Source organism: Symphalangus syndactylus, chromosome 14, assembly GCF_028878055.3.
Source record: "Symphalangus syndactylus isolate Jambi chromosome 14, NHGRI_mSymSyn1-v2.1_pri, whole genome shotgun sequence".
NCBI classification, from domain to species: Eukaryota; Metazoa; Chordata; class Mammalia; order Primates; family Hylobatidae; genus Symphalangus; species Symphalangus syndactylus.
This window is the reverse complement of record NC_072436.2, coordinates 25,875,001-25,900,280: the sequence shown is the minus strand read 5'-3', so window position 1 is coordinate 25,900,280 and position 25,280 is coordinate 25,875,001. Positions and strand designations below refer to the sequence as shown.

The window sequence follows — 25,280 nt, the reverse complement described above, 5'->3', positions numbered from 1 at the left end:
AAAGAAAAAGAGAAAGAAAAAGGAACTTGCTTTACTCTGCCCCACTCTTGCACACTTCCTGAGCAATACCAAATTGCAATAATGGAACCCAGCCTTCTTCAAAGCAAGTGTAGTGACCCCTGTTGATACATGAGTGTGCCACTTTGGGAGTCTTGTCCTTCACCCCAGCAGCTTATTAGCTAGTCCTCACTTCCTTCCTTATTCTGCTTTAGTCTTCTGGCTAATCCCCCAACACAAAAAGCTCATTCCCATCTCAAGACCTTTGAACTTGCTCATCTCTCTATAAGAAACAATCTTCGCACAAACGTTTTTATGACTCACTTCACTTCATTCAAGTTTCTGCCCAACTGTCACCTTCTTAAAGAATACTTCCCTGGCCAGCCAAGCTAAAACTTCACACGCATGCACGCACGCGCGCACACACACAAACACACCCCTTTATTTTTCTTCATAGTATCTATCATTATTTGAAATTGTATTCTGTCTTATTTGCTTGCTTATTATCTGTTCTCTCACTAGAATGTAAGCCACAAAAGTAGATAATGTGTCTCTTTTCTTGATGACACCAATAAGTGCCTAGCTCACAAAAGACAGTAAACTAATAAGTGCTTGAATGACTAAATAAATGAACGACTAAGCAGACGAATGAATGACAACAGTTCTCTCTCTGAGAAGAGTTCTGGGATATAAATTTTCTCTATCTCATTACAGTTATGGTGATGTTTTCACCCTCTTACAGATTAGGGCTCCAGGAAGATAGTCACCACTAGGTCCATTCCTGCACTCACCTCTCTGCACTGAGTTCGCATGTTGATAACCACTACCACCACCCCTGCCAACTCTTTTCAAGGGGCTTCTCCTTTTTCCTAGGGTCCAAGCATCACTTCCACAAATGAGCTTAGAAAGACAAGCTTGACTGCCTCACTGTTGTAAGCTATTAGATTATTCTCATGTTGTGTTGATTTAAAGACAATGGTTGGATGATGCTGCACTGTTGTTCCTGACTAAGCTTTATCTGCTGTGATTACTTACCCTGGTTGTTAACATCCTATAGCTATCCTGTATTCAGAGAGTAGACAGCTAATTGTAAACCGACCCAGGCAGGCTAAGATATAATTTTCTTCCTTTTCTCTCATCCACAAAATGAGACTCTATGGTCTCTGTAGTGGTTCTTGACCTTTTTGGGGTCATAGAGCTCTTTTGAGAATCTGATAAAAGCTAGGGGCTTTCCCCCTTCCCCCACCCCACCAAAATCTATCTATGCATGTACAGATGAATTGTATATAATTTCAAGGGGTTCTCAGAATGTCTGAAGCCCATCCATGACACCCAAGTACAGGCCTCATGAATGTCATTCAGAAAGGAACAGGTCAGGCCTAGAGGTTAGGGCCCTATGGGACGGGGGAAGATGTGGAGGACTGGGCAAGAGCACCTTTTCCTGGGCCTCTACTTTCGACATTTTATGTGAAGAGAGAAATACAGACATTGTATATGCACGTATGTGTGTTAAAGTCTCCTATTTTAAACACACTTTACGTTTATAACCCTATTTTGAGGTTTCTTCTGAGAGGGTCTACTTCAGGTATTACCTAATCTTCAATCATTTGGCTTTCTTAGTTTTTTCCCATTGTAGCCACAGGAGGGCAGGGTAAGTTCAAAAACAATGTGAATGCTGGCTGCAGCTTGGGCTGCAGTGAACCAGGCCTTCCTCACTGCTTTAACTATCCAAACACTAAGGGCCACCGTTTCACTCCTGTAACCTTTCCATTTCATGCCATTGGTGTGACCCGTTCATCTAGTGCATGGGTGCCCTGCTCCCCAGCCAGTGAGGGAGCTGTTTTTCAACATCTGAGAAATCTCCTCCTCAGTCCCCAGATTTAGCACATTTAGTTGTATTTGTGAAGAACACAATACATACTAGTTGTTGGTGTTCAATGTATGGTAGTTGGGGGTAGAAAGCAGTGACCAAGGGAAAAAAAGCTTTAAAAAAGGAAAACATATGGCCAGGCGCAGTAGCTCACACCTGTAATCCCAGCACTTTGGGAGGCTGAGGCAGGTGGATCACGAGGTCAGGAGATTGAGACCATCCTGGCTAACACGGTGAAACCCCATCTCTACTAAAAATACAAAAAAATTAGCCGAGCATGGCAGCAGGCGCCTGTAGTCCCAGCTACTGAGGAGGCTGAGTCAGGAGAATGGCGTGAACCCAGGAGGTGGAGCTTGCAGTGAGCCAAGATTGCACCACTGCACTCCAGCCTGGGGGACAGAGTGAAATTCTGTCTCAAAAAAAAAAGAAAAGAAAAGAAAAATTATTATCCTATAAGAGTTCATTTTGTGGATGAGAGAAAAGGAAGAAAATTATATTTGTTGGACCTACTGGATGCCATTTATAGATAATCATCTCACTTTGTAGTGCTTTACTAAGAAATACGTTGTACTATTCCACTTCGCCCAAAATCACATAGCTAACAAATTTTTTTTTTTTTTTTTGAGACGGAGTTTCACTCTTGTTGCCCAGGCTAGTGTGCAACGGCGCGATCTCAGCTCACCGCAACCTCCACCTCCCAGGTTCAAGCAATTCTCCTGCCTCAGCCTCCCAAGTAGCTGGGATTACAGGCATGCACCACCACAACCAGCTAGTTTTTTGTATTTTTAGTAGAGACGGGATTTCTCCATGTTGGTCAGGCTGGTCTCGAACTCACAACCTCAGGTGATCTGCCAGCCTCAGCCTCCCAAAGTGCTGGGATTACAAGCGTGAGCCACTGTGCCCGGCTGCTAACAACTTTTAAGCCTCAAGTCAACCCCTGGTCTTTCCATTAAGCCTTTCATAAACTCAGGAAAAGAGAAGAAAATCCTTTAAAAAAATAAATAAATCAGCAGTGTGATTAACATTGCCAAAATGAAGCCCACAGATACCCAGGGATGGCAATTAAAGCTAGATAAGGGAGGATATAGTTAAGCATAACTTCTTGGACAAAGTCAGTCCTGAGTTGAATTCTGCAAGAGGTGCAGGCCATGGGCTGACAGTAATGAAAGCACTAAGGAAGGAAGGAAGTGATGTGGCAAGGAGACTAACTTAGATGAAGCTCAAGAGTTACAGGAAAAAGTAATGAGAGCTGAGGAGGAGGGAGCCACTGTTCAACTCAGGCATTTGCTAAGCTTCAGCTCTATACAAGGCCCTGATAGGGAGGATAAAAGTGAAAAGAAACAATTCCTACCTTTTAACTTACATTTAAATGGGAGAGATCAAACGTATTCCCAAATAACAATAGTACTAAGGTAAAATGTAATGTGAACTATATTACAAATGTAAACCAAAAGCTATGGGACTATAATAATGGAAGGAATACAATAATGGCAGACTTCATGAAGGAGGTGACATTTGAACTCGGTCTTCAAGGATGGCAGTATCTCAACAGGTAGTGATGAGGAGTAAATAGTCTGAGCCATCACAGAGGAAGGGAAGGGTAGGGTACTTGTAGAAAAATGAGTAGTACCAAGTGATACAGGATGAGTGAGTGACAACAAGAAGGCAGTGTGTGCTCTTGAGCAAAGGAGGGATCTGATGAAACCATGGTTCAGAAAAAGTAACTAGTAGTAGTAATAATAAGCAATGGAGGGGAAGAAATGGAGTTTGCTAGGACAGTTAAGAAGCTACTGCCATAATCCAGGGACAAGGAAATGAATGCCTAGAATGACAAAGAAAATGGAAAAGAAGTTTAGCCTCTAAAACGTTCTGGTTTACACGTAAGTCTCTAGTTTGGATAATGTAAGTCTGCCCCCAAGAGAGTGCTCACTCCCTTCTGAAACTGCAAAACTGAAAGCTCAAACCCGACACACAGCACCTCTATGGAGATTATCTGAGGACTTTTTCAAGAAAGCAGTTCTGCTTCATGGCTCTTCCAAGAACATGTAGGTTAAGAAGTTAGAAAAGAATGTCAGAACATTGATGGGTGGCAGCAGGGAAGACTGCTGCCTGGCTGGCTGCCAGGAGGACCTAACCACATGACATTTTCCTTCATAGAGAGGCTGTGCTTCAAGCCTGGTTCTTTAGCTTTGCAGGATCAGAAAGTTAATTTTGCCAGCAATCTTTTAAAGACACACACCTTCGTAAGCTCAAGACTAAAGGATAAGCCAGAATGTTTTAGAGGGAGAACCATAACCATAATCACAAAAAAGAGCAGAGACTTGACAAACACATCTCTGCAATTGGGACACATCACTGAGTCCACATGCCTTCTCTGAGCTGCACTTAGATGGGCACTGCCAGCACGCGTCGCTGTTCCCCTTCTCTGTGCTGCATTTCTGGCCAACCCTCTCCCCTTCCAATAGACACATTCATTCTTTAGATATGCCAATATAGGCTGGGCAAGGTGGCTCACACCTGCAATCCTAGCATTTTGGGAGGTCGAGGCAGATGGATTACTTGAGCTCAGGAGTTTGAGACCACCCTGAGCAACATGGTAAAACCCTATCTCTACAAAAAATACAAAAATTAGCCAGGTGTGGTGGCTCGCACCTCTACTCCTAGCTACTTGGGAGGTTGAGGCAGGAGAATCACTTGAGCCCAGGAGGTGGAGGTTGCAGAGAGCTGAGATCACACCACTGCACTCCAACATGGGTAACAGAGTGAGACCCTATCTCAAAAAAAAAAAATATATATATATATATATATGGCAATAACATCAATAAGGCTACAGCCAAATCTTGCCTTGGACAATAAGCCATTCTCCCTTCTTAGGGTAACTTTTTCATTGGCCTCACCATTCTGGTTGATTTTATAGTTTAACTCTCTGAGGAAACCTTTATTTTCCTTACTTCCAGATTCTTGATGGGACATGGCTTTGCATTTCTCCCTCACATTGCCTGTGGTAGGAGTGTCTCATCATCCACCCTTTCTCTGGGGAGAAGAAAAGAAACACTTACTTCTTTTCCCAAAAATTCTGTCATTTCAACTCAGCAATTTTATCTTCTCTACTTTCTTAGCTCCTTTGCTCAATTCTATTTTTTTTTTTTTTTTTTTTTTTTGCAACTGAGACAGTGTCTCACTATGTTGCCCAGGTGGGTCTTGAACTTTTGGGCTCAAGCTATCCTCCTGCCTCAGACTTCTAAGTAGCTGGGACTACAGGCATGAGCTACCATGCCTGGCCTCGGTTGCATTGCTTTAGTAGCCACCACTTTATGCTTTAAGAACTGTTTTGCCTCACCGAAGAGAAGCTGCTCAGTCATTTTCATACTTGTTACTCAAATCAAACTACAGGCTTCAGGCTTAGGAAAATTAAATTACTCCTTGTTTTGTCTGTGACAAAATAAAATTCACATTATTTTTTAAAAAGACATTTCTCTTTACTTGCAAGGAATGTTTTTTGGCAATGACTTTATATATGTCACAGTGGTACCCTAAAACATAATGAGGCAGATGAGAGTTTGGGGAAAAATGGTCAAGATTCATGTTGCTTTATAAACTCCATAAGGGCACAGAGTGTCAGATATATCTGATGGAATGAATGAAATAACTAACTAGTTAACAATGAATCCTCATAACTATTCATGGAAGACGGCAGAGTTTTCATCATTCTGGCCATAGAGAAATACATTTGGTGCCCCTTTTCAGCTGCAGGATAAGTTGTTAAATATGACATGAAGTCATTTTTCACCACAGTTCCCCTGTGTTGGAACAAGTATGTTGGACTGAAGCCCCTTTGTTCCCTGTGGAAAGTCTGCCACCTCTGCAAACTTGTCCTCAGGAATGTCGTTCTAGGAATAATCCAGCCTTCTCCCTGGGGTCTATGAGTCATACACAGAAGCTAATTCATTGGAGCAACTAGCTTTTCTTAGGCCCTTTGTAAAAGTATTTCAGAGATCCCTTCTGATGAAGCAAGGAAAGTAGCGTTCCCCCTCAGCTTCTTTCTAGCTCTTCCCTTATTTGCTCTGTGTTTCTTCCACCACCTCATATTTGGCTTTCACTGATGACCTTTATCTGCAGACCCCGGCCCCAATTCCTTAGCTAGTGTTGCCTGAAGCTGGAAGTACACCAGCAAAGCCTCATTACCCCACCTACCCAGCTCCATTCATTCAGATTTGGAATTAAATCACACTCCACCAGACCCTCCCCATCCTTTTTGCTGTTAACCACACTTGTGAGATACAGTATGCCAATGACTGATGCTCCAGGCTTGGTTCTCTACTATAAGGGGATGCCCAAAAATTTATCTTTTTTCCTTTTAGTTTTTTTAAATTAATTTTTTATAACAAGTAGTAATAGAACACATTTTCACTGTAAAATAACATGAAGCTGAAGTCCCCTTTGTTAAACTAAGTATTTAATTTGCATTGCTGTATAATTTTTTATTGTTTTTATATTCTAGAATATTTTGGGGTTGTTTGTTTTTACAGTGGATTTCTTTCTCTCATGTTTTATTTTTTATTTATTTTATTTATTATTATTATTTTTTCATTTGAGATGGAGTTGCCCAGGCTGGAATGCAGTGGACTGATCTTGGTTCACTGTAGCCTCTGTCTCCCAGATTCAAGCAATTCTCGTGCCTCAGCCTTCCACGTAGCTGGGATTACAGGTGCCCGCCACCACACCTGGCTAATTTTTGTATTTTTAGTAGAGACGGGATTTCATCATGTTGGCCAGGCTGGTCTGGAACTCCTGAGCTCAAGTGATCCACCTGCCTTGGCCTCCCAAAGTGCTGGGATTACAAGTGTGAGCCACCGTGCCCGACCTAGAATTTTTTTTAACACAAGAAATGCACAACTCCAATAAAATTCAAACAGTATAGAAGTATGAATAGTAAAAAGGGAAAGTATCTCAGAACCCTGCCCTATTTCCACTTCCTGTCCACTGTTAACAGTTTGATGATAGCCTTCCAGAGCTTTGTAAAATGTATTTACATATATATGTAGATAGTTTTATTTTTATATAAATGGGACCATGTTATATCTGTTCTACAACTTCCTTTATTTACTTACTATCTCCTAGTTTTTCATGTCAGTACATTTAGCTTTGTTAACAAACACATAATACTCCATAGTTTGAGTGTGTCATAATTTAAATATTTCCCTATTGAGGGGATTTGAATTGCTTCCTGTTTGAGGTTTTGATTGTTATTACAGCAATGCTATACCAAACATCTTTGCATATGTCTCTTTGTGTACTACTCAAGAATGTCTCTAGGCTAGATGTCTAGAGGTACAGTCAATGGATCAAAAAATGGGTGTGGAAGCCGGGCCAGTGACAAGTGCCTATAATCCCAGCTAATCCCAGCTACTTGGGAGGCTGAGACAAGAAGATTGCTTTGAGGCCAAGAGTTAGAGACCAGCCTGAGCAACATAGCAAGACCTCATCTCTAAAAAAAAGTTTTTTAAAAAATTAGTCAGTCATGGTGGTGAGTGCTTGTAGTCCCAGCTACTCAGGAGGCTGAGGCAGGAAGATTGCTAGAGCCCAGGCATTTGGAGGCTGCAGTGAGCAATGATTGCGCATGTGAATAGCCACTGTACTTTAGCCTGGGTGACAAAATGAGACCACGTCTCAAAAAAGAAAAGATGGATGTGTTTAAAATTTTATATTACTCAAAATTTACAATCTAAGTGAACACTTTATTTCCCTTTCTTTTGCAGAGAGTTCTATTCTGGGAACTGACATTGATCTTCAGACTATAGACAATGATATCGTCAGCATGGAGATTTTCTTCAAAGCCTGGCTACATAACAGTGGAACAGACCAAGAACAAATCCATCTTCTTCTTTCTTCACAGTGTTTCAGCAACATTTCCAGACCCAGAGATAATCCAAGTACATAACCCCCAAAAGATATTTAGGCTATGATTATTCTTATCTGGGATCAGGACTCTAGATTGGTGAGTCAGTGGAATATAGCATCATTGAGGTTTAGAGACTGGAAGAGGGTTGGATGAGGCTGTCCAATATAAGCGTGAGGAATAAGAAGAGAAGTTCTAAGAAGCAATTACAGTTAGAAAGCTGAACCTAATTAAGCCCAACCAACAAGGGCCAGTTAGTTTAGGGGCAAAGTCTGAGACACCTCAATGACAGAGAATTGGCTAGACTACATAAGAACACAATGGATCACATTCTCAATATTCTCATTTTTAATGTGGTAAATATAATTGACATTATAGTTTGGAGCATGCTGCTACCTCAACAATATCAATACAGCCTGTGGCGAGAGGAAGAGAACCAAGGTTAAATAAAGATCTTCTCACTAGGGAGGCAGCAAATGGGGGAAAACTAAAGAACCTACAGAGATACACCCCAGGGAGGACAACCTGTGCCCAAGACCATGTTCACAAAGCAGTTCAGGCAATTACTGAAACCGAGAGATCAATCCAGTGTTCTGGGCATGCCAAAAAGATCCTGGGTAATGGATACTGTTCTGCCTGGCAATTACACTTCATTCCAGGTCCCACTAGATGACAGGAATAAGGCCATTTCCATTCTCCCAACTCCACAGAAGGCTGGCTTAGGCAGGACCTGGGGCGGCTGGGCCTGCAGATAGATGGGCCCATCTATCAGTCTAATCAGCCACACTGAGGCTGGGAAAGCTGAGTCCTCAAGGACCAGCTCCAAAGAGAAATGACCAAAGTATATCTTCTTTAGGGGTGGGAATTTGTACCCTTCTTTCTCATTGAACAGAATACTGGTAGTGGTATTGGCTACAGAGATCATTGAGGGTTGAAGAATGGATTGAACATGATGTTTACCAAAGCCCTTCTCGTAAGCTTTGACACGACTCACTGGGGTTACCACCTCCTTTGAGAGCTCTTTCTTGGCCATTGGCAGTATATTTGAGTTTTTATATGTGTTCCTTTTCTTCAGCTGTAATAGAACTCTTTATGACCATTGTTTCTTTAGGACAGGGAAGGGCTTTTTGGAGGTGTTACTACACAGGATTAAGGCTTCCCAAGACCCTTTCTGTCTAGGGATGGCCGTCAAGTCTATTCCTCTCTCCCTCATTTCAGCCTAGTGCCCAGGATGTCTTTGCCAACTTAACTTGATTTTAACCTGTCTTTTCTTTGTGTAAAATATTCTTCCCAGAACCTCCTTTCCACCCCTTTTGTCCAAGGCTGATAGTACCAATTTCTCCCTGTCCTATCCTCTGGAATTCACTTCTCTGTTTTCCCTATTTACAGCAGCTAGCAACTTTATATAGAAGCTAGCTTATAGCTAACATTATTAAGCCCTTCCTCTGTGCCAAGCACTAAATTAACTTCATTTCTTGCATTATCCCATTTTATCTTCACATAACACTATGAGGCAGATACTGTTACCATATGTCATTGAATCTAAGGTGCTATCAATTGTAAGATACACAACTATTTTATGTACCAGTAAGAAAGAAAACAGGCTAGGTGCAGTGGCTCACTCCTGTAATGCCAGCATTCTGGGAGGCAAAGGTGGGAGGATCCGTTGAAGCCAGGAATTAATGACAGCCTGTGTAACATAGACCTGTCTCTACAAAAAATAAAAATAAAAAATTAGCCAGGCACAGTGGTATGCACCTGTAGTCTCAGCTACTCAGGAGGCTGAGGCAAGAGTATCACTTGCACCTAGGAGTTCAAGGCTGCAGTGAACTGTGATGGAGCCACTGCACTTCAGCCTGGGCAACAGAGTGAGACCCTGTCTCTAAAAAAATTTTTTTAATAATAAAGATTTAAAAAAAAAAAAAAAAAGAAAGAAGACATTGCCCGTTAAACATTACACAGCTCTTTCTTGTCACTTAGAAGTAGCATTTTACCTGTATTGAGAGAGCTCTTTTAGGTTAGAGTAGTAAGTAAGGACTTAAGAGTGCCTGCCTGGCCAATGGCAATTGTTAAGACACATACAGAGATGGAAAAAAAAAATGTGTCTTAGAATCAATTAAATACAATATTACCCCCATTTTACATATGAAAAAACTGAGACTTAGCGAAATTAAGCACACTTTCCCAGGGCTGCACAGAAAATTAGTAGCAGAGCTAGGATTTGAAGCCAGGCAACAGGGCCCACTCTTTTTTTTTTTTTTTTTTTTTTTTTTTTGAGATGGGGTCTCGCTCTTTCGCCCAGCCCGGAGTGCAGTGGCGCAATCTCGGCTCACTGCAAGCTCCGCCTCCCGGGTTCACGCCATTCTCCTGCCTCAGCCCCCCGAGTAGCTGGGACTACAGGCGCCCGCCACTGCGCCCGGCTAATTTTTTGTATTTTTAGTAGAGACGGGGTTTCACCACGTTAACCAGGATGGTCTCGATCTGACCTCGTGATCTGCCCGCCTCAGCCTCCCAAAGTGCTGGGATTACAGGCGTGAGCCACCGTGCGTGAACCCTTAGGATCAGAAATCTATATTTTGTACACTTGACACTCTCAGCCCAGACAATGTCAATAAACCCAGGTCTATCTTCCTCCAGAACCTGGGCCTTTATCTACTATATTAACCTGCCTCATGCTAAGCAATTCTGAACAAAGGGGCTAGAGATTCACTTCTTTCATTAGGAGGGCTGGTGCCCTCAGAGGCCAGGAACTCCTGTAACCAGCCTTTCTTCCACTATCACATGGCATTTGCCCATGGTGCTAATCAGAATTTCTCTGGCTTCCCCTCTGTCTTTCCAAAGCTTTCAGCATCAGGGTCAGAGCCAGAATATTTATCTCCATCTATAATCATTTTTTCAGAAATCTGTAGGTCTTCGGTATGCACAGTGGAACTTAGATCCAGACTGCAGTCAGCTTTTCTGCTGGGGAGGTCTTCACCGGAATCCAGATGTTCAGGCACAGCTGGAATGAGGTCTGGGGAAATTAGGCCTCTTCTAGGGTGGATGTGACCCACCTGAGATTTTAAACAACCACAATAAAGATTATGCTGTCATTATTATTTTAAAAATTGATGTATTGCCACACATGTAGATTTCTGGACTATGGCTCACTACAAAAAATCAAAGAAAACAAAACAAAAAACCCAAGCTTTCCTCCTCTAGACTCTTTGGGGTATGCATCTCAAATGTTCACTCTGACTCTTTCTTACAAGGTTCTCTATCTGATGCCAGCTGCTTCTTTGACTGCCTAGGGCCCTTCACCCCGTCTCTAGGTGTTTCCTTTAGAAAGGCCTTCCTCTGACAGAGCACACAGTGAGTTACACATGAGTTTCTTTTCTTGTTCTTAGGTATGGTGTCTGCCACATCTGCATCTGGGCTCTGGGTGGGAGAAGCACACCTGGTTCTAGATTTAAGCCCTGCCAAAACAGCTTTCTCAGCTTTGGGACACTCTGCTGAGACCACGGTTTGGGTATTTCTTAACCCAGGCTGCAATAAGAATCACATGGGGAACTTATAAAAAATACCAGTGTCTCAGAGTGGGAAACATCATACACTGGGGCCTGTCATGGGGTGGGGGTTTGGGGGAGGGATAGCATTAGGAGAAATACCTCATGTAAATGACGAGTTAATGGGTGCAGTAAACCAACACGGCACATGTATACATATGTAACAAACCTGCACATTGTGCACATGTACCCCAAAACTTAAAGTATAATAAAAAAATACCAGTGTCTGGGCTTCACCCCCAGAGACCCTGATTCAATTGGTCTGGAGTATGGCCCAGACATCAGTATCTTTTTCAAGTTTCCTAGATCGGGGTCCCCAACCCCTGTGGCCTGTTAGGAACTGGATCAGCAGGAGGTGAGCAGCAGGTGAGCAAGCATTACCATCTGAGCTCCGCCTCCTGTCAGATCGGCTGTGTCATTAGATTCTCATAGAAGCCCAAACACTATTGTGAACTACACATGCAAAGGATCTAGGTTGTGCACTCCTTATGAGAATCTAACTAATGCCTGATGATCTGAGGTGGAACAGTACCATCCCCCACCACCCAGTGGAAAAATCGTCTTTTACGAAAGCAGTCGCTAATGCCAAAATGATTGAGGTTTGCTGCCCTAGATAATTCTTACTGCAACCAGAATTGAAAACCTCTGCCAGATGAACACAGCTGTCCAGTCCTAAAGCCTCAGGACCAGAAATGGAGAAGTCAGGCACAGAGGAAATGAGAGGAAGCTGGAATCCTAGGCAAAGTCCCTCCTACTGACTTCCTGTGCTCTGGGACATGTCAGGCTGAGGGCCGTCTCACCCAGGATGAATGTCTTATTCACAATGTCTAATATGGTAAGACCTAATGTCTAGGTCTTATTCACAGGGCCCAGGAGGGCCAGCTGGATCTGACATCTGTTCTGCCACTCTATTTTTTCTATATTGTTTTTTACCTCATATTGCAGTTAGTACAGTCATTTCACAAGTCACTAACATAAACTACCAGCCTTCTCAGAAGTACTCAACATTCATATATTCACAAGTTTGCTATCAGTATTCAAGCCAGGTATACGTTTTATTGAAGAACTTTGTAATATCAAGGATTCAAGCTTGTGCAACAGATCATCATACACTATGGCATATGCAGTTACCTACTGTAGCAGAAGCTTAATACAGAAGAGTAAAATACCTAGATGAGTAACTCTTACCTAGCCTAAGCACTCCTCAGAACTGTTGTCTGATGCCACTGTGATGCTCCAAGGCCCAGAAGGTCCTAAATTCATGTTTCTTTGGGGAATTAAAAAATAAGCTATTTCAGGAACTTATTTCTTTCCCCCCGACTCTGAATGTCCCTGAACGAGCCCATAGAGAAACAGTAGCAGTCATCTGACTGCCTGACTTCTGCTTTCCTGCTCTTCCTTCATCTGACCTGCACTGTTGCCAAAGCTTAGCCACAAGGAAGCAGCAGAAGCAAGATTTCCTTCTGTGATTGCCAAAGGGCCTCTGCATATTTTGGCATTAGCTACCTCCTCTACAGAGGATACATGTTCCTCAGACTGGATCACAAGCCAGATGTCTCACTATGAGACAACTGCTCAGCCAGCCCAGACGCAAAACAAGTAAAAATCACGTCAGACCCTTGAAAATAAGTTAACTCTTGTGTAGAGCAATAGAGATACTATAGGTTCTCCCTTTCCAAACCTGTCAGGCTTTCCTCTTTCCACTCTCTTGCCTCCTCCTATCCCTTGCTTGCCTGGTAGAGATGGAATGGGTAGCAGATGTTGTCTCTTAATGGCATAGCCTAAGGTAACTTATTACCCACAATCCTTCCCCCAATGCTGCTTTTATTGTAGTGTGTCTGAAATGTGATCTCCAAGAGCGACTGCTCAGCCCATCCCTACTCCCTGGCACAGCTGACGGCTCCTTGAGAATGGATGACCCCAAAGGAGACTTCATCACACTCTACCAGATGGCTTCCCAGTCATCGGCCTCTCATTACAAGCTCCAAGTGATCAAGTATGGTCCAAGGGAACCTCCCCAATCCATGCAAATGCTGTTCTTAGTGGTTCCGTGGCTAGGAAGTCCAGAGATAGATGGTATCTCTTAAGTGTCAGGCAGGCAAGAGTCAGTTCCAAAGTAGCAGTTACAGCTATGGCACGAGGAAGCAAAGACAGGCTACTCAGCATGTGGAGGCCAAATGTGCAGATGGTGGGAGAAGTGCTGCAGTAGAACACTGAGGTCTGCATGAGGATTATTTTTCTTTTGACTCATTAAAAAGGTGTTTATCCATTTAGTAAATGTTTATTGAATAACTACTTTGTTTAGGCATCAGGACAGAGATCCAACCTTCAAGGAGTAAGTGGTACATAGGATCTACCCCTGCCCCCTCCCATTTCTCTAAGTACTAGAATTCTTTCTTCCAGGAGAACCAATTGTAGGATAGAATTAGCAGGCCAGGCACGGTGGCTCATGCCTGTAATCCCAGCCATTCTGGGAAGCTGAGGCAGGAGGATCGCTTGAGCCCAAGAGTTCAAGGCTGCAGTGAGTTATAATTGGACCACTGCACTCCAGCCTAGGTAACAGAGCAAGCCTTTATCTTGAAAGAAAAACAAAACAAACAAACAAAAAAACACAATGAATTAGCAATGATGGCAGAGTCTGCTTCAACTCTTCCCAGTTCCTACCACTGTGCCCATGCACAGGTTCCTGAACTTTGACAATCTTCTGTGTAGAAGAATAATCTACTATGCTAGATGCTGGCCATACAAAGATGCATAGTTCACAGACACTAATTTAAAAGCTTTCACAGTACTGTCTTAGAGTTAAGCTGAATTGAAGTGGATCCAGGTAGAGGTTCTAGATATCACTAAGGAGTCTTTCACTGTAATTATCTCTTCCTAGGGCTTTAAAATCTGGCGGGCTCTGCGAGTCATTGACATATGGGCTCCCGTTCATCCTCAGACCTACAAGCTGTTGGCAGCTGGACTGGGATGAGCTGGAGACAAATCAGCAACATTTCCATGCTTTGTGTCACAGCCTGCTGGTGAGTACCCATGTCCCCAGGTGAAAAAGAAGAATCGTTTTTAAAGTACCAACCACAGAAAAGCAGCTAACTAACTCTACCCAATCCTAAATCTGCCTCAACCCTCAAGAAGACAGAAAAAACTGGAAATACTCTGAAATTTGGAGTAAATATGACTTGCCTTTTGTTGGTTTCATGCTATAGAGAATAATTCCTGAATTCAGTTATACAACACTAAACTTAAAAATCCCCGATTGGTAAGCTTAACATTTAAATGGCAACAGCGAATTTTCCATACATACCTGTATTTTAAAACCTACTTCCTTCCTAACACTGATAGACGTTATGGTTCATTTAAATGAAGAGCACTTAGTCTGTGCCAGACATTGTGTCAAGCCCTAGATATATATTCTGTAGTGACCTAAAAGACATTACCTATGACCTTAAGAAACCCACTCTCCAATGGAAAAAACAGAAATGTATATATTCTTAATTATGAGAAGTTTATAAAGGAAAAGAAGAAGCTGCTATAAGAAAGCCTGTCTATAGAAGTGACATTTAAACTAAGACCTACAAGATAAGTGAGAATTAACCAGGTGAAGGGTGGCAGGAAGAGCATTCCAGGTGTAAGGAAAGGCATGTGCAAAGACCCTAAGGCTGGAAAGAGCCGAGAGAAATATGAAGAACAGAAAAGCCATTGTGACTGAAACAGGGAGGAAGGGAGAGAGTGACAAAAGGTAGGGTTGGAGAGGTGAGCAGGGGTCAAATCATGCAAAGCTTTGTAGGCCAAATTAAGGATTTGGACTTAGGGAAACAAATCATGAGAAATAACATTATCTATTTAAGTTTTTAAAATATTACTTGCACAGAAATTTGGAAATGAACTTGCAGAAGCAAAAATGGAAACATGAAAATGAGATAGGAGGGTATTGCAGTAGACTAGGCAAGAGACAGTGGTGGTTTGGACTAGAACACTGGAAGTTAAGATGAGATGAGCAAACCAATTAGAGAAATATTTTAGAATTGCTTCTTGGCATTTTGGCTATGACCAAGTGTAGAAATATTTTAGAGAGAGGATTGTCAGAACTTGGTTGAGAGATTGGATATAGGGAGTGAGAAAGAGGAAGTATCAAATAACTGCATGGTTTCTGACTTGAACAACTAGATGGATGTCATTCCCTGAAATGGAAAAAATAAAAGCAGTCACATGAAACTAACACAACACTTAGCAAAATTAAAACAACTGCAAATAGAATGCAAGGACAGATATAGAATAAAGGTTTGACTTAGTAGGATGATCAGGACAGCACAGCAATGCATCTCTTTCACTATCAGAAGCAGACTTCTTTTTTTCCTGTTTCAAAGCCCACACTCCCTTTTAGGTCCACCCACTGAGTTCCTGTTTCCTGTCTGAAGAACACCCATCTCCTGTCTTTGCAGAGCAGAGACAACGGAGCCCTTGTAACTGTTAATGCCCAACAGCTCAGTTTACTATTTACTCCACCCAGTTCCTCAGAATCTGAGATGATACATCACTTGGGAGGAATTTCTCCCAGGTGGCTTCAATACATTCTTACAGTATTTGATATTTTAAACATACATTGACATTTTAATACACTGCTAGAGAGGATGTAAATTTTCCGGAAAGTGATACCTTTTCCTTTTGCTGGGAATGTAGCCAAAGAAGACAGTCAGGAAAGGGAGCAAAGATATATGTACCAGCATGTTCATCTCAGTGTTATTTACAATGGTGAAAAATTGGTAACAACTCAAATGTCCTAATTAGGGGAAAAGTTATAGGAACTATAACCTGGTGTGGTGACTCACACCTGTAATCCCAGCACTTTGGGAGCCCGAGGCAGGTGGATCACTTGAGGCCAGGAGTTCAAGACCAGCCTGGCCAATATGGTGAAATCCCATAGCTACTAAAAATACAAAAATTAGCCAGGCATAGTGGCACGCACCTCTAATCCCAGCTACTCGGGAGGCTGAGACATGAGAATCACTTGAACCCGGGAGGCAGAGGTTGCAGTGAGCCAAGATTGCACCACTGCACTCCAGCCTGGGTGACAGAGCAAGACCTTATCTCAAAAAATAGTTATAATAGGCTGGGCACGGTGGCTCACACCTGTAATCCCAGCACTTTGAGAGGCCGAGGTGGGTGGATCACAAGGTCAGGTGTTGGAGACCAGCCTGGCCAACATAATGAAACCCCGTCTCTACTAAAAATAAAATAAAATAAAAAATTAGCTGGGCGTGGTGGCAGATGCCTGTAATCCCAGCTGCTTGGGAGGCTGAGGCAGGAGAATTGCTTGAACCTGGGAGGCGGAGGTTTCAGTGAGCCGAAATCGTGCCACTGCACTCCAGCCTGGGCAACAGTGTGAGACTCTGTCCCAAAAAAAAAAAAAGATAGTAATAATAAGAATGGGAAAAAGTATTCCCTTCCATCCTGGCTTACATACACGAGATTAGAGTCTCCCTGCCACTAAACTCAGGGTTTGAGGATCTGTATTTATCTATCTATTTATTTATCAAATATTTACTCACCACTGTATGCCAAGCACTGTTGTAGAGATGAAGAGACCTCTTCTTTATTAGTCTTCTGTCTTGGAAAAGGGCAGGGATGTAGTTGACCTGTCACTAATAGATACCCATATTTTGGAGCATTTACTAAGTGGTAGTCACTTAACCAAGTGTTTTGCATACTTTACCTCATTTAATCCTCACAATACTCTGTGAAGTAGGGATTGTTATCCCAACTTTTGCAGATGGAGGAGGCTGAGGCCTAAAAAGACCAAGTGAGTTACCAAAGGTCACATAGCTACCAAAGTAGTCTTGTCAGAGTTTGAGGACCTAGCTCACACATGTAATCTCAACACTTTAGGAGGCCAAGGCAAAAGGATCACTTGTGCCCAGGAATTCAAGACTAGCCGGAGAAACAGAGTGAGACCCTGTCTCTATTAAAAATTAAGAAATTAGCCAGGAGCAGTGACTCACGCCTGTAGTCCCAGCTACTCAGGAGTCTGAGGTGGAAGGCTCACCTGAGCCCAGGAGCTCAAGGCTGCAGTGACCCATGATCGCACCACTGCACTCTGAGCTACAGAGGGAGACACTGCTTGGCGGGGGGTGGGAAAGAAAGAAAATTTAAAAAGAATTTGAACCTAGTTCTGTTGACTACAAAGCCCATGTTTTTAACTTCTTTGCTAAATTCCCTACTCTGGATGTAGCCAGATAAATACAGACTATAACACTAAAGCTAATTCTCCCTTCACTTACACCCTATGCTTCTGTACTTCAGCAGAGTTGAACTCACTTAAAATGGCACAGTACTCATAACAACTGCTTACGCATCTTGTACTGCTGTTCTCTTTACTCTGTTTGGTCCACCTCGTCTAGATTAAAGACCACTCTCCTATTCTGAAAAGACAGAAGCAAAACAGGTTTTTTTTGTTTTGTTTTGTTTTTTTGGTTTTTTTTTTTTTTTTTTTGAGATGGAGTTTCGCTCTTGTTGCCCAGGCCGGAGTGCGATGGCGCAATCTTGGCTCATCACAACCTCCACCTCCTGGGTTCAAACAATTTTCCTGCCTCAGCCTCCCGTGTAGCTGGGATTACAGGCATGCACCACCACACCTGGCTAATTTTGTATTTTTAGTAGAGACAGGGTTTCTTCATGTTGGTCAGGCTGGTCGGGAACTCCCAACCTCAGTTGATCCACCCGCCTCGGCCTCCCAAAGTGTTGGGATTACAGGCGTGAGCCACCGCGCCCGGCCGCAAAACAGTGTTTAAATGCTTCTTCCTTCTTGCTTTTCACATGACATTTTCTCCAAGCAGCAAAAATCCTGAATGGCAGTATGTTATAGAGTACAAACTTTTCACAAACTTCAGCTCATTAATTCAACACAAATATTTTTAAGTGTGACGAGACTTATTTAGGGTTTTAACCTCCTAAGCCTATTTTTACAAGTTTGCCATGCTTCTTTAACTCCATCTTTGGTTTTTTATTCTTTCATATACCTTTTTCATATGTTCTTTTGAAATCTGATTTCAAGTCAGCTCCCTATTTAACGCTCTTGCCTTCTGTTTTTCACTGTAATGTTCCCCTCTAGCCAACTTCTCATTCTAACTTCTGCCTTTCTGTTAATAGCAGCACCGCCATTGTCTAGTCACCCAGGCTTGAAACCTCAGTCATTTTCAGCCATCTCACCCTTTACACCTACTCCATCACTAAGTCACATCAATTTTCCACTCATAACATGAGTTGTAACTCTCCTTTACTTCCTGTTCCCACTGCTTGTCTCACCAAGACTTCAGTAAACTCCTAACTGGCTTCCCTGCCTCCAATCTCTCTCTCTTCTGGTTTTCCCTGCACATTGGCACTAGCTTAATCTCCTTGAAGCATTCCCCTATCACATGTTTTTCTGTGTATCAATACTCAATCACGTATTACACCTTGCCTATTCTATCCCTATAGCATCTGTTACCACTATCCTAGTTCAAGCCCTTTTAACGTTTCCTTTAATACTGCAATAATGTCTCAACTTGTCTCAATGCTTTTTTAGTGCTTCCCATTCCTAGTCCATTTCACATAATGCCAACAGATTAATCTTTTTTTTTTTTTTTTTTTTTTTTTTTTTTTTTTGAGACGGAGTCTTGCTCTGTCACCCAGGCTGGAGTGCAGTGGCGCGATCTCGGCTCACTGCAAGCTCCGCCTCCCGGGTTCACGCCATTCTCCTGCCTCAGCCTCTCCGAGTAGCTGGGACTACAGGCGCCCGCCACCACGCCCGGCTAATTTTTTTGTATTTTTGGTAGAGACGGGGTTTCACCGTGGTCTCGATCTCCTGACCTCGTGATCCGCCCGCCTCAGCCTCCCAAAGTGCTGGGATTACAAGCGTGAGCCACCGCGCCCGGCAAGATTAATCTTTTGATTAATCTGATTCAGCACTGATTCTGCCACTACTCAGCTGAAAAATACTTTGTGGCTTACTATTGTTTATCCATAAAGTCCGTATTCCTTAGCCTAATATTCAAGGTCCCACCTTATCTCCCATTATTCCCCTTCATGTACCATACACTCCAACCAAATTAATATACAAACCTTAAATTTTTCCACCTTTGAGCCTTTGCTCGTGTTGACCTTTCTCTCATCTCTGTGTGTTCAAATCCTACCCTATCCCGAAAGACCAAGCTCAAATGGTACTTCTTGAATGAGAGCTCTCCAGTTTCTTCCACTTGTCATTAGACATTTGTATGCTGTTTCTTTTTGGAGAAAAGCATATTTCAAGTAGGTTTTTAAATATAGGATTCTATGATTGAGATTAAAGTCTCAGATATAATTTGACTACCCAAACTCCAGATTGACATAGTGCCTTTTCTACCACTTCCCCACTTTACTAACCAATTCCTAGGCTTTGGTCAAATTTAGGCCCAGAATAGAAATTCTCCCCTTTCTTACTTCTCTTTTTGGAGGAGTCAAGGCAAGGTAGTTTTCTAATATGTTGTAGTAAAATATAATTTGTGTTGTCCAGGAAAATCCTGGACTGTGGAATCAGATGGCCTTAGGTTCCTGACGGCTTTTTTTATTTCCCAACTGTGGGAACTTAGGCAACTTGCTTACCCTCACTAAGCATTGGTGTATTTATCTATTTATAACCCTAACAAACGTAATGGCCCCTGTGTGGCTTAGTCTCTGCACAAATGGCATATATTGAAGCACTATCAGAGGCCCAAAAGTAAATTTTAAAGTGATTTGTGTATTCAAAGGACACCAAAGAGGATCTACTTCATAACCCATAATGACATTTCTCAAATTTTCTTCCCCCACTCCTCAATTATCTCTAACCTGAAGCTGTTCTTAGAACCTTTCACACACATGCACACACACACACACACACATGCACACACACACACACACACATGCACACACACACACACACATGCACACACACACACATGCACACACACACACACACATGCACACACACACACACACACACACATGCACACACACACACACACACACAAATTATCTCTACCTCCTTGGTCCCTGTTCTCTCTCAATCCTCTTCCTCCTTCTCTCAGCCATATATTATAAATTGTCTTAGCCTCTCTGACATAATGTAGTCCTCCTCTCTCTCAGGTCCTGTCTCTTTCTACCTATTTAAAATACTAAGAAATAAAGCTGATAAGGCTTCTCCTTTAATCAATAGAAGTAGAGTGAGGGAGGGCTGGGCACAGTGACTCACACTTGTAATCCCAGCACTTTGGGAGGCAGAGGCGGGCAGATCAACTGAGGTTAGGAGTTCAAGACCAGCCTGGCCAACATGGCGAAACCTCATCTCTACTAAAAATACAAAAATTAACTGGGGGTGGTGGCGCATGCCTTAGTCCCAGCTACTTGGGAGGCACAAGAATCACTTGACCCCAGGAGGCAGAGGTTGTAGTGAGCCGAGATCGTGCCACTGCACTCCAGCCTGGGTGATAGAGTGAGACTCCATCTCAAAAAAAAAAAAAAAAAAAAAAAAGTAGAGTGAGGGAGAAGGTGCATGACACACACATTAGTAACTCTTGTCCCATCACATATAAAATATAGACAATAAAATATGCTTGTGTGGTTTTTAAGATGATTAAATATTGTGTGTGTAAAGCACCCAGCACATGTCTAACACGATTTCCACACAGTGGTTGGTTAGCAGTTCTACAGTTTCCATTTGTTTCTATTTTTGTAGATTCTAATTCTCTGAAGAAATTCTCCATATTTTCATCTAATTTCTTAAATATACTAATCATGGTTATTTTAAGGTTCTTGTCACCTAACCCCAATACCTGCATCACTTATGGATTTGTTTCTATTGTCTCTTTTTTCTCTTGGTTTTCAGACATGTGGCACATGTCTTTTGTCACACCTGGCAATAACATATATAAATAAATTGTAGAGACTCCAGCTGGTGTTAGCTTTCTCTAGAGAGGGCTCACTCTTCCCACACTAGGCAGACAGAGTGGTGGCTGAGCATCCTGTTTCACTAGAAACTGTGCTGAGTCAAGGCTGGGCTGCAGTCCTGCTAATGCTCAATCTATACAGGGTTTGTTCCTGGCCCTCCAGAGTTTTCCACTGAAAGCGTGGTGTATTATGTGTATCCCCTCCCTTTGGAAGGTCCCATCTCTAATCACTGGCTCCCAAGTCTGCTAAAACATTCTACTTTTTGGAAGCTTTCTCCTTAAGGGTTTTTGCCTTTTGCCCCATGCAGCCCTAATATTTGGCAAATGTGTTTGGGGGAAAATTGACTTGATTCCCATCCCTTCCCACCGCCAAGTCTCCACCAAAAGATCTGCTAGTTTCTCTGTTCTCCTATACTTGCCTCCACAGGTCTAAGTCTTGGATTCTCAGCTCCTCCAACCACCACTACCACCATGCCCTCTGTCCCAGAATCAACATATACTCCCAGGGTATAAGCAGCTGCAATAATTCCCTCATCTCTCTGGACTCTTCCTTCTCTAGAGACTTAGCTACCTCTAGATCTCATTGCCTCAGCAACTCCTTACTGCCTTCCAACAAATTATCCAGCTTTTCCAATTGTTCTAGGCAAGAGAACCAGTCTGCCTCTGGCCACTCCAACCCACTTAGATGCAGAAGTAGATGTTTATTAAATGCTCATTTATTCCCCCTTTGCTATCTGTTCAGACATACAGCACATCTTCTAAGTTCCCCTTAGCCAGTTGGCCGGCTTCACCATGTTTTCATTTTCAGGCTCCTGGATTTCCTTACAAGTGTGGGTATTACTCAGTTTATTCAACCACTGCCTCTTCACTTGCCCTTTTTTTCTTTTTTTTTTTTTTTTTTTGGAGCAGTTCTTCTGGACAGAGTTCACACTGCCATAATTAAGTCACAGTGATTAGTGCCAACCCACCAGTCCTCATCGACTATAAATGTTGTGTAACTTTTCAAATTACATTTTACACATACTCTAAGCCTTAGTCAAAGCCTTGTTATTTCATTCCCTGATTTTTCACTTGAAAATTGTTTCTGTCTTCCTCACAGATTATTTTGCTTTATTCAGGTATTTCACTTGCTTTTCCTCAGAAAATGATCACTTCATCAGATAGGCAAGACTTTTCCCAGTCTTTTCTGAAAAATATGTTGTCCACCACTCCCGTAAATGTCACTCTTAGATTAATACAGACCACAAGAAAGCTATGTGTTTTGGCAGCATTCTGTGGAGCTTTTATAGATCTATATCTAAGAATTATTCACGTATTTTTAATTTAACAAAGTTAAGTAAACATTCATAATTAAATGTATTTTTAATTTTAAAAAGTTAACACTTCATGGTGCTTACCATGTACCTGACACAGTTCTAAACACTTCACAGCTACTAACTTATTTTATCCCCATAACCATTCTATGAAGTAAGAATTATTATCCCTGTTTTACAGATGAGGAAACTGAGGCCCAGAGAGTAAATGGTAGAGTCGGGATTGACAGGCTGGCTTCAGGCCCCAAACTCTACACCACTCTACAGCTACATGAAATTTATCAGCATATTGATTGCAGGAGTGCTCTGAAATATATTCACTACTCAATAAGAAGCCACAGACAGCTTCTCCCACATTTTATATCAGGAAAAGCTATGGGGCTCCCTTCTAGCAAAAGTGGGTGGTTTGTATTTTGGTGAGCTTATTTAATCCTGGCTGTATATTGCTCTACTTTTATTTTTCTTTTACCCAGTCCCCTTAATTATTTATTTTATCTTTTTATGCTGTTCCATTTTTCTAAACTGGCATAGCTGTTTTGTGGACTGTGGTAGGAAATAAATATATAAATAAAATTAATTTTTTCCAAGTCTTTATGAGATCAATCTATCCATTGCCAGGAAAATATCATTTCTATTACCAAATCTTGCTGTATAGTCTCAGTTATGTAGCTAGTGACTCACTTTCCACATCCTCATTTCAATTACAAAGTCATGTCTGTGTGAACTAGAAAAAGAAATGAAAATACCACCTAGGTCTTTCAGTTTCCTACTTAAAATGTCAGAGTCTCTGGAGACACATTCCAGAGCTTTACAGTCCATGTCTGCCCTAATTGGCCGCAGAAGTTACAGGATTCAAGCCATGATGTGTTCAGCAGGAGTCTAAGTACACAGGCGATGAGCCAGTTGGGCTATAACTGGGTGGGGAGATGGAAAGTGCTTGGTTAAATAGGCAAAGACTCAAGACCAAGAATCCAAGCTGAGAGTGGGGTGATGGCAGGTCAGGAGCCATTCAAGAACAGAATGAGGTTACAGTGTAGAATCTGAGCGGGTTGCGGGGATGGACAGGTACTAGAACAGCAGCCTAGTATGAGTCAGTGGGCTTCCTGTGACCCAGCTTTGTCTGTTTCTCTTGCTTCATCTTTCATCTATGGCCCTCCCATCTTCCCCCCAGCCACACTAATAAATGACTAAATGTTCTCCAAATATGCTGAACTGTTTCACACCTCCACACCTTTTTTCATGCTGTTCTCTTCCTCTTGCCTCTGTCCACCTGACAAATATCTACTCATTTTTTTCCAGATCCTGCTTAAATAATTTCACTATGAAGCCTTTCTTGCCTCCACCACAGCCTATCTCCATTCATCTTTCTTGCCTTTCCACACCCATGTACTTGTTGCCACATCTGTCTAGACCTTTTGCACCATAGCTCTCTGATACGAGAAATGTCACATTACTATATTTTTCTAAATCAAATTTAGAAAGCATTGGTTCCCAAGGGCCAGGATGTTGACACACTCGATATCTTTATGGGTGCCTCTCCCCCAGGATCATACCCAGAATCCAAGGAGCTTAACACAGTACAGAAAATGTGGAAAATGACCTTCTGGTCTTCAGCACACCTCCCAAGACAATACTGAATAGAAGTAGCAAGAGCAGACATCTCTGCCTTGTTTCTGATGTTACAGGTGGAGAATCCACTCTTTTACCACTATATATGAGGTTAGCTGTGGATTTTTTTATAGAGGTTTTTATCAGGTTGAGGAAGTTCCATTCTACTCCTAGTTTACTGAGCATTTTTATTATGTAAGGGTGTTGGATTTTGCCAAGTGTGTGTGTGTGTGTGTGTGACGGCATCTCACTCTGTTGTCCAGGCTGGAGTGCAGTGGTGTGATCTCGGCTCACTGCAACCTCCGCCTCCTGGGTTCAAGCGATTCTTCTGCCTCAGCTTCCTGAGTAGCTGGGACTACAGGCATGTGCCACCACTCCTGGCTAATTTTTGTATTTTTTTAGTGGAGATGGGGTTTCCCCATATTGGCCAGGCCGGCCTTGAACTCCTGACCTCGTGATCCACCCACCTCGGCCTCTCAAAGTGCTAGGATTACAGGTGTGAGCCACTGCACCCGGCTGCCAAATGTTTTTTCTCCATCTATTGAGATGATTATGTAGTTTTTGTTCTTTATTCTGTTAATATAGTATATTACATCAGTTGATTTGAGGTATGTCCTTGTTTCAGAAAAGGGAATGGCTGCTGTTAGCCAAGGGGGAACCACTGGGCCCAGGACACAGTCAGAGAATTCCTGCCAGCACCTTCTATGTGATCATGCCATCACACTCCCTCACACTGCTGGTAAAGGCGGTGGCCACGCGGGAACTGATGCTACCCAGCACCTTCCCCCTGCTACCTGAGGACCCACATGATGACAGCCTTAAGAATGTGGAGGCAAGTGGAACCCAGATCTCATGGTACAGATCTAGAAGCGAATGGAGTTTGAGAAAGGGATGAGGGAGAGGAGTAAGCCCATGAGGGAATGGATGGGGAGCTGAAGGAGTGTGGTAAGTGTAAGAAGATAAAGGAAGGATAGGCAATTATGCCAGAAGAAGGAAGTAAACACTTAGATTATGGCAGCAGGGTAAGGAGTGAAATAGAATGGAGGGAAATGAGGCTTGAGAAGAGAAAACTGGGAGAGAAAAGGGATATTGGCATCAGTGATGACTGGG

The 25,280-nt window shown here is 42.5% G+C and overlaps 1 protein-coding gene across 10 annotated transcripts in view; it reads left to right on the top strand.

Annotated features, from left to right (window-relative positions):
- M1AP (meiosis 1 associated protein) overlaps nucleotides 1-25,280 on the top strand; it is a 92,842-nt gene that overhangs the window by 61,136 nt on the left and 6,426 nt on the right. For all 10 annotated transcript variants that reach the window (XM_055240651.2, XM_055240650.1, XM_055240648.2 and 7 more), the window contains 4 exons: nucleotides 7,627-7,800; nucleotides 13,145-13,307; nucleotides 14,193-14,334; nucleotides 24,796-25,002. In XM_055240651.2, coding sequence (XP_055096626.1) covers nucleotides 7,627-7,800; nucleotides 13,145-13,307; nucleotides 14,193-14,334; nucleotides 24,796-25,002 — 686 coding nt within the window. The remainder of the gene's footprint in view (nucleotides 1-7,626; nucleotides 7,801-13,144; nucleotides 13,308-14,192; nucleotides 14,335-24,795; nucleotides 25,003-25,280) is intronic.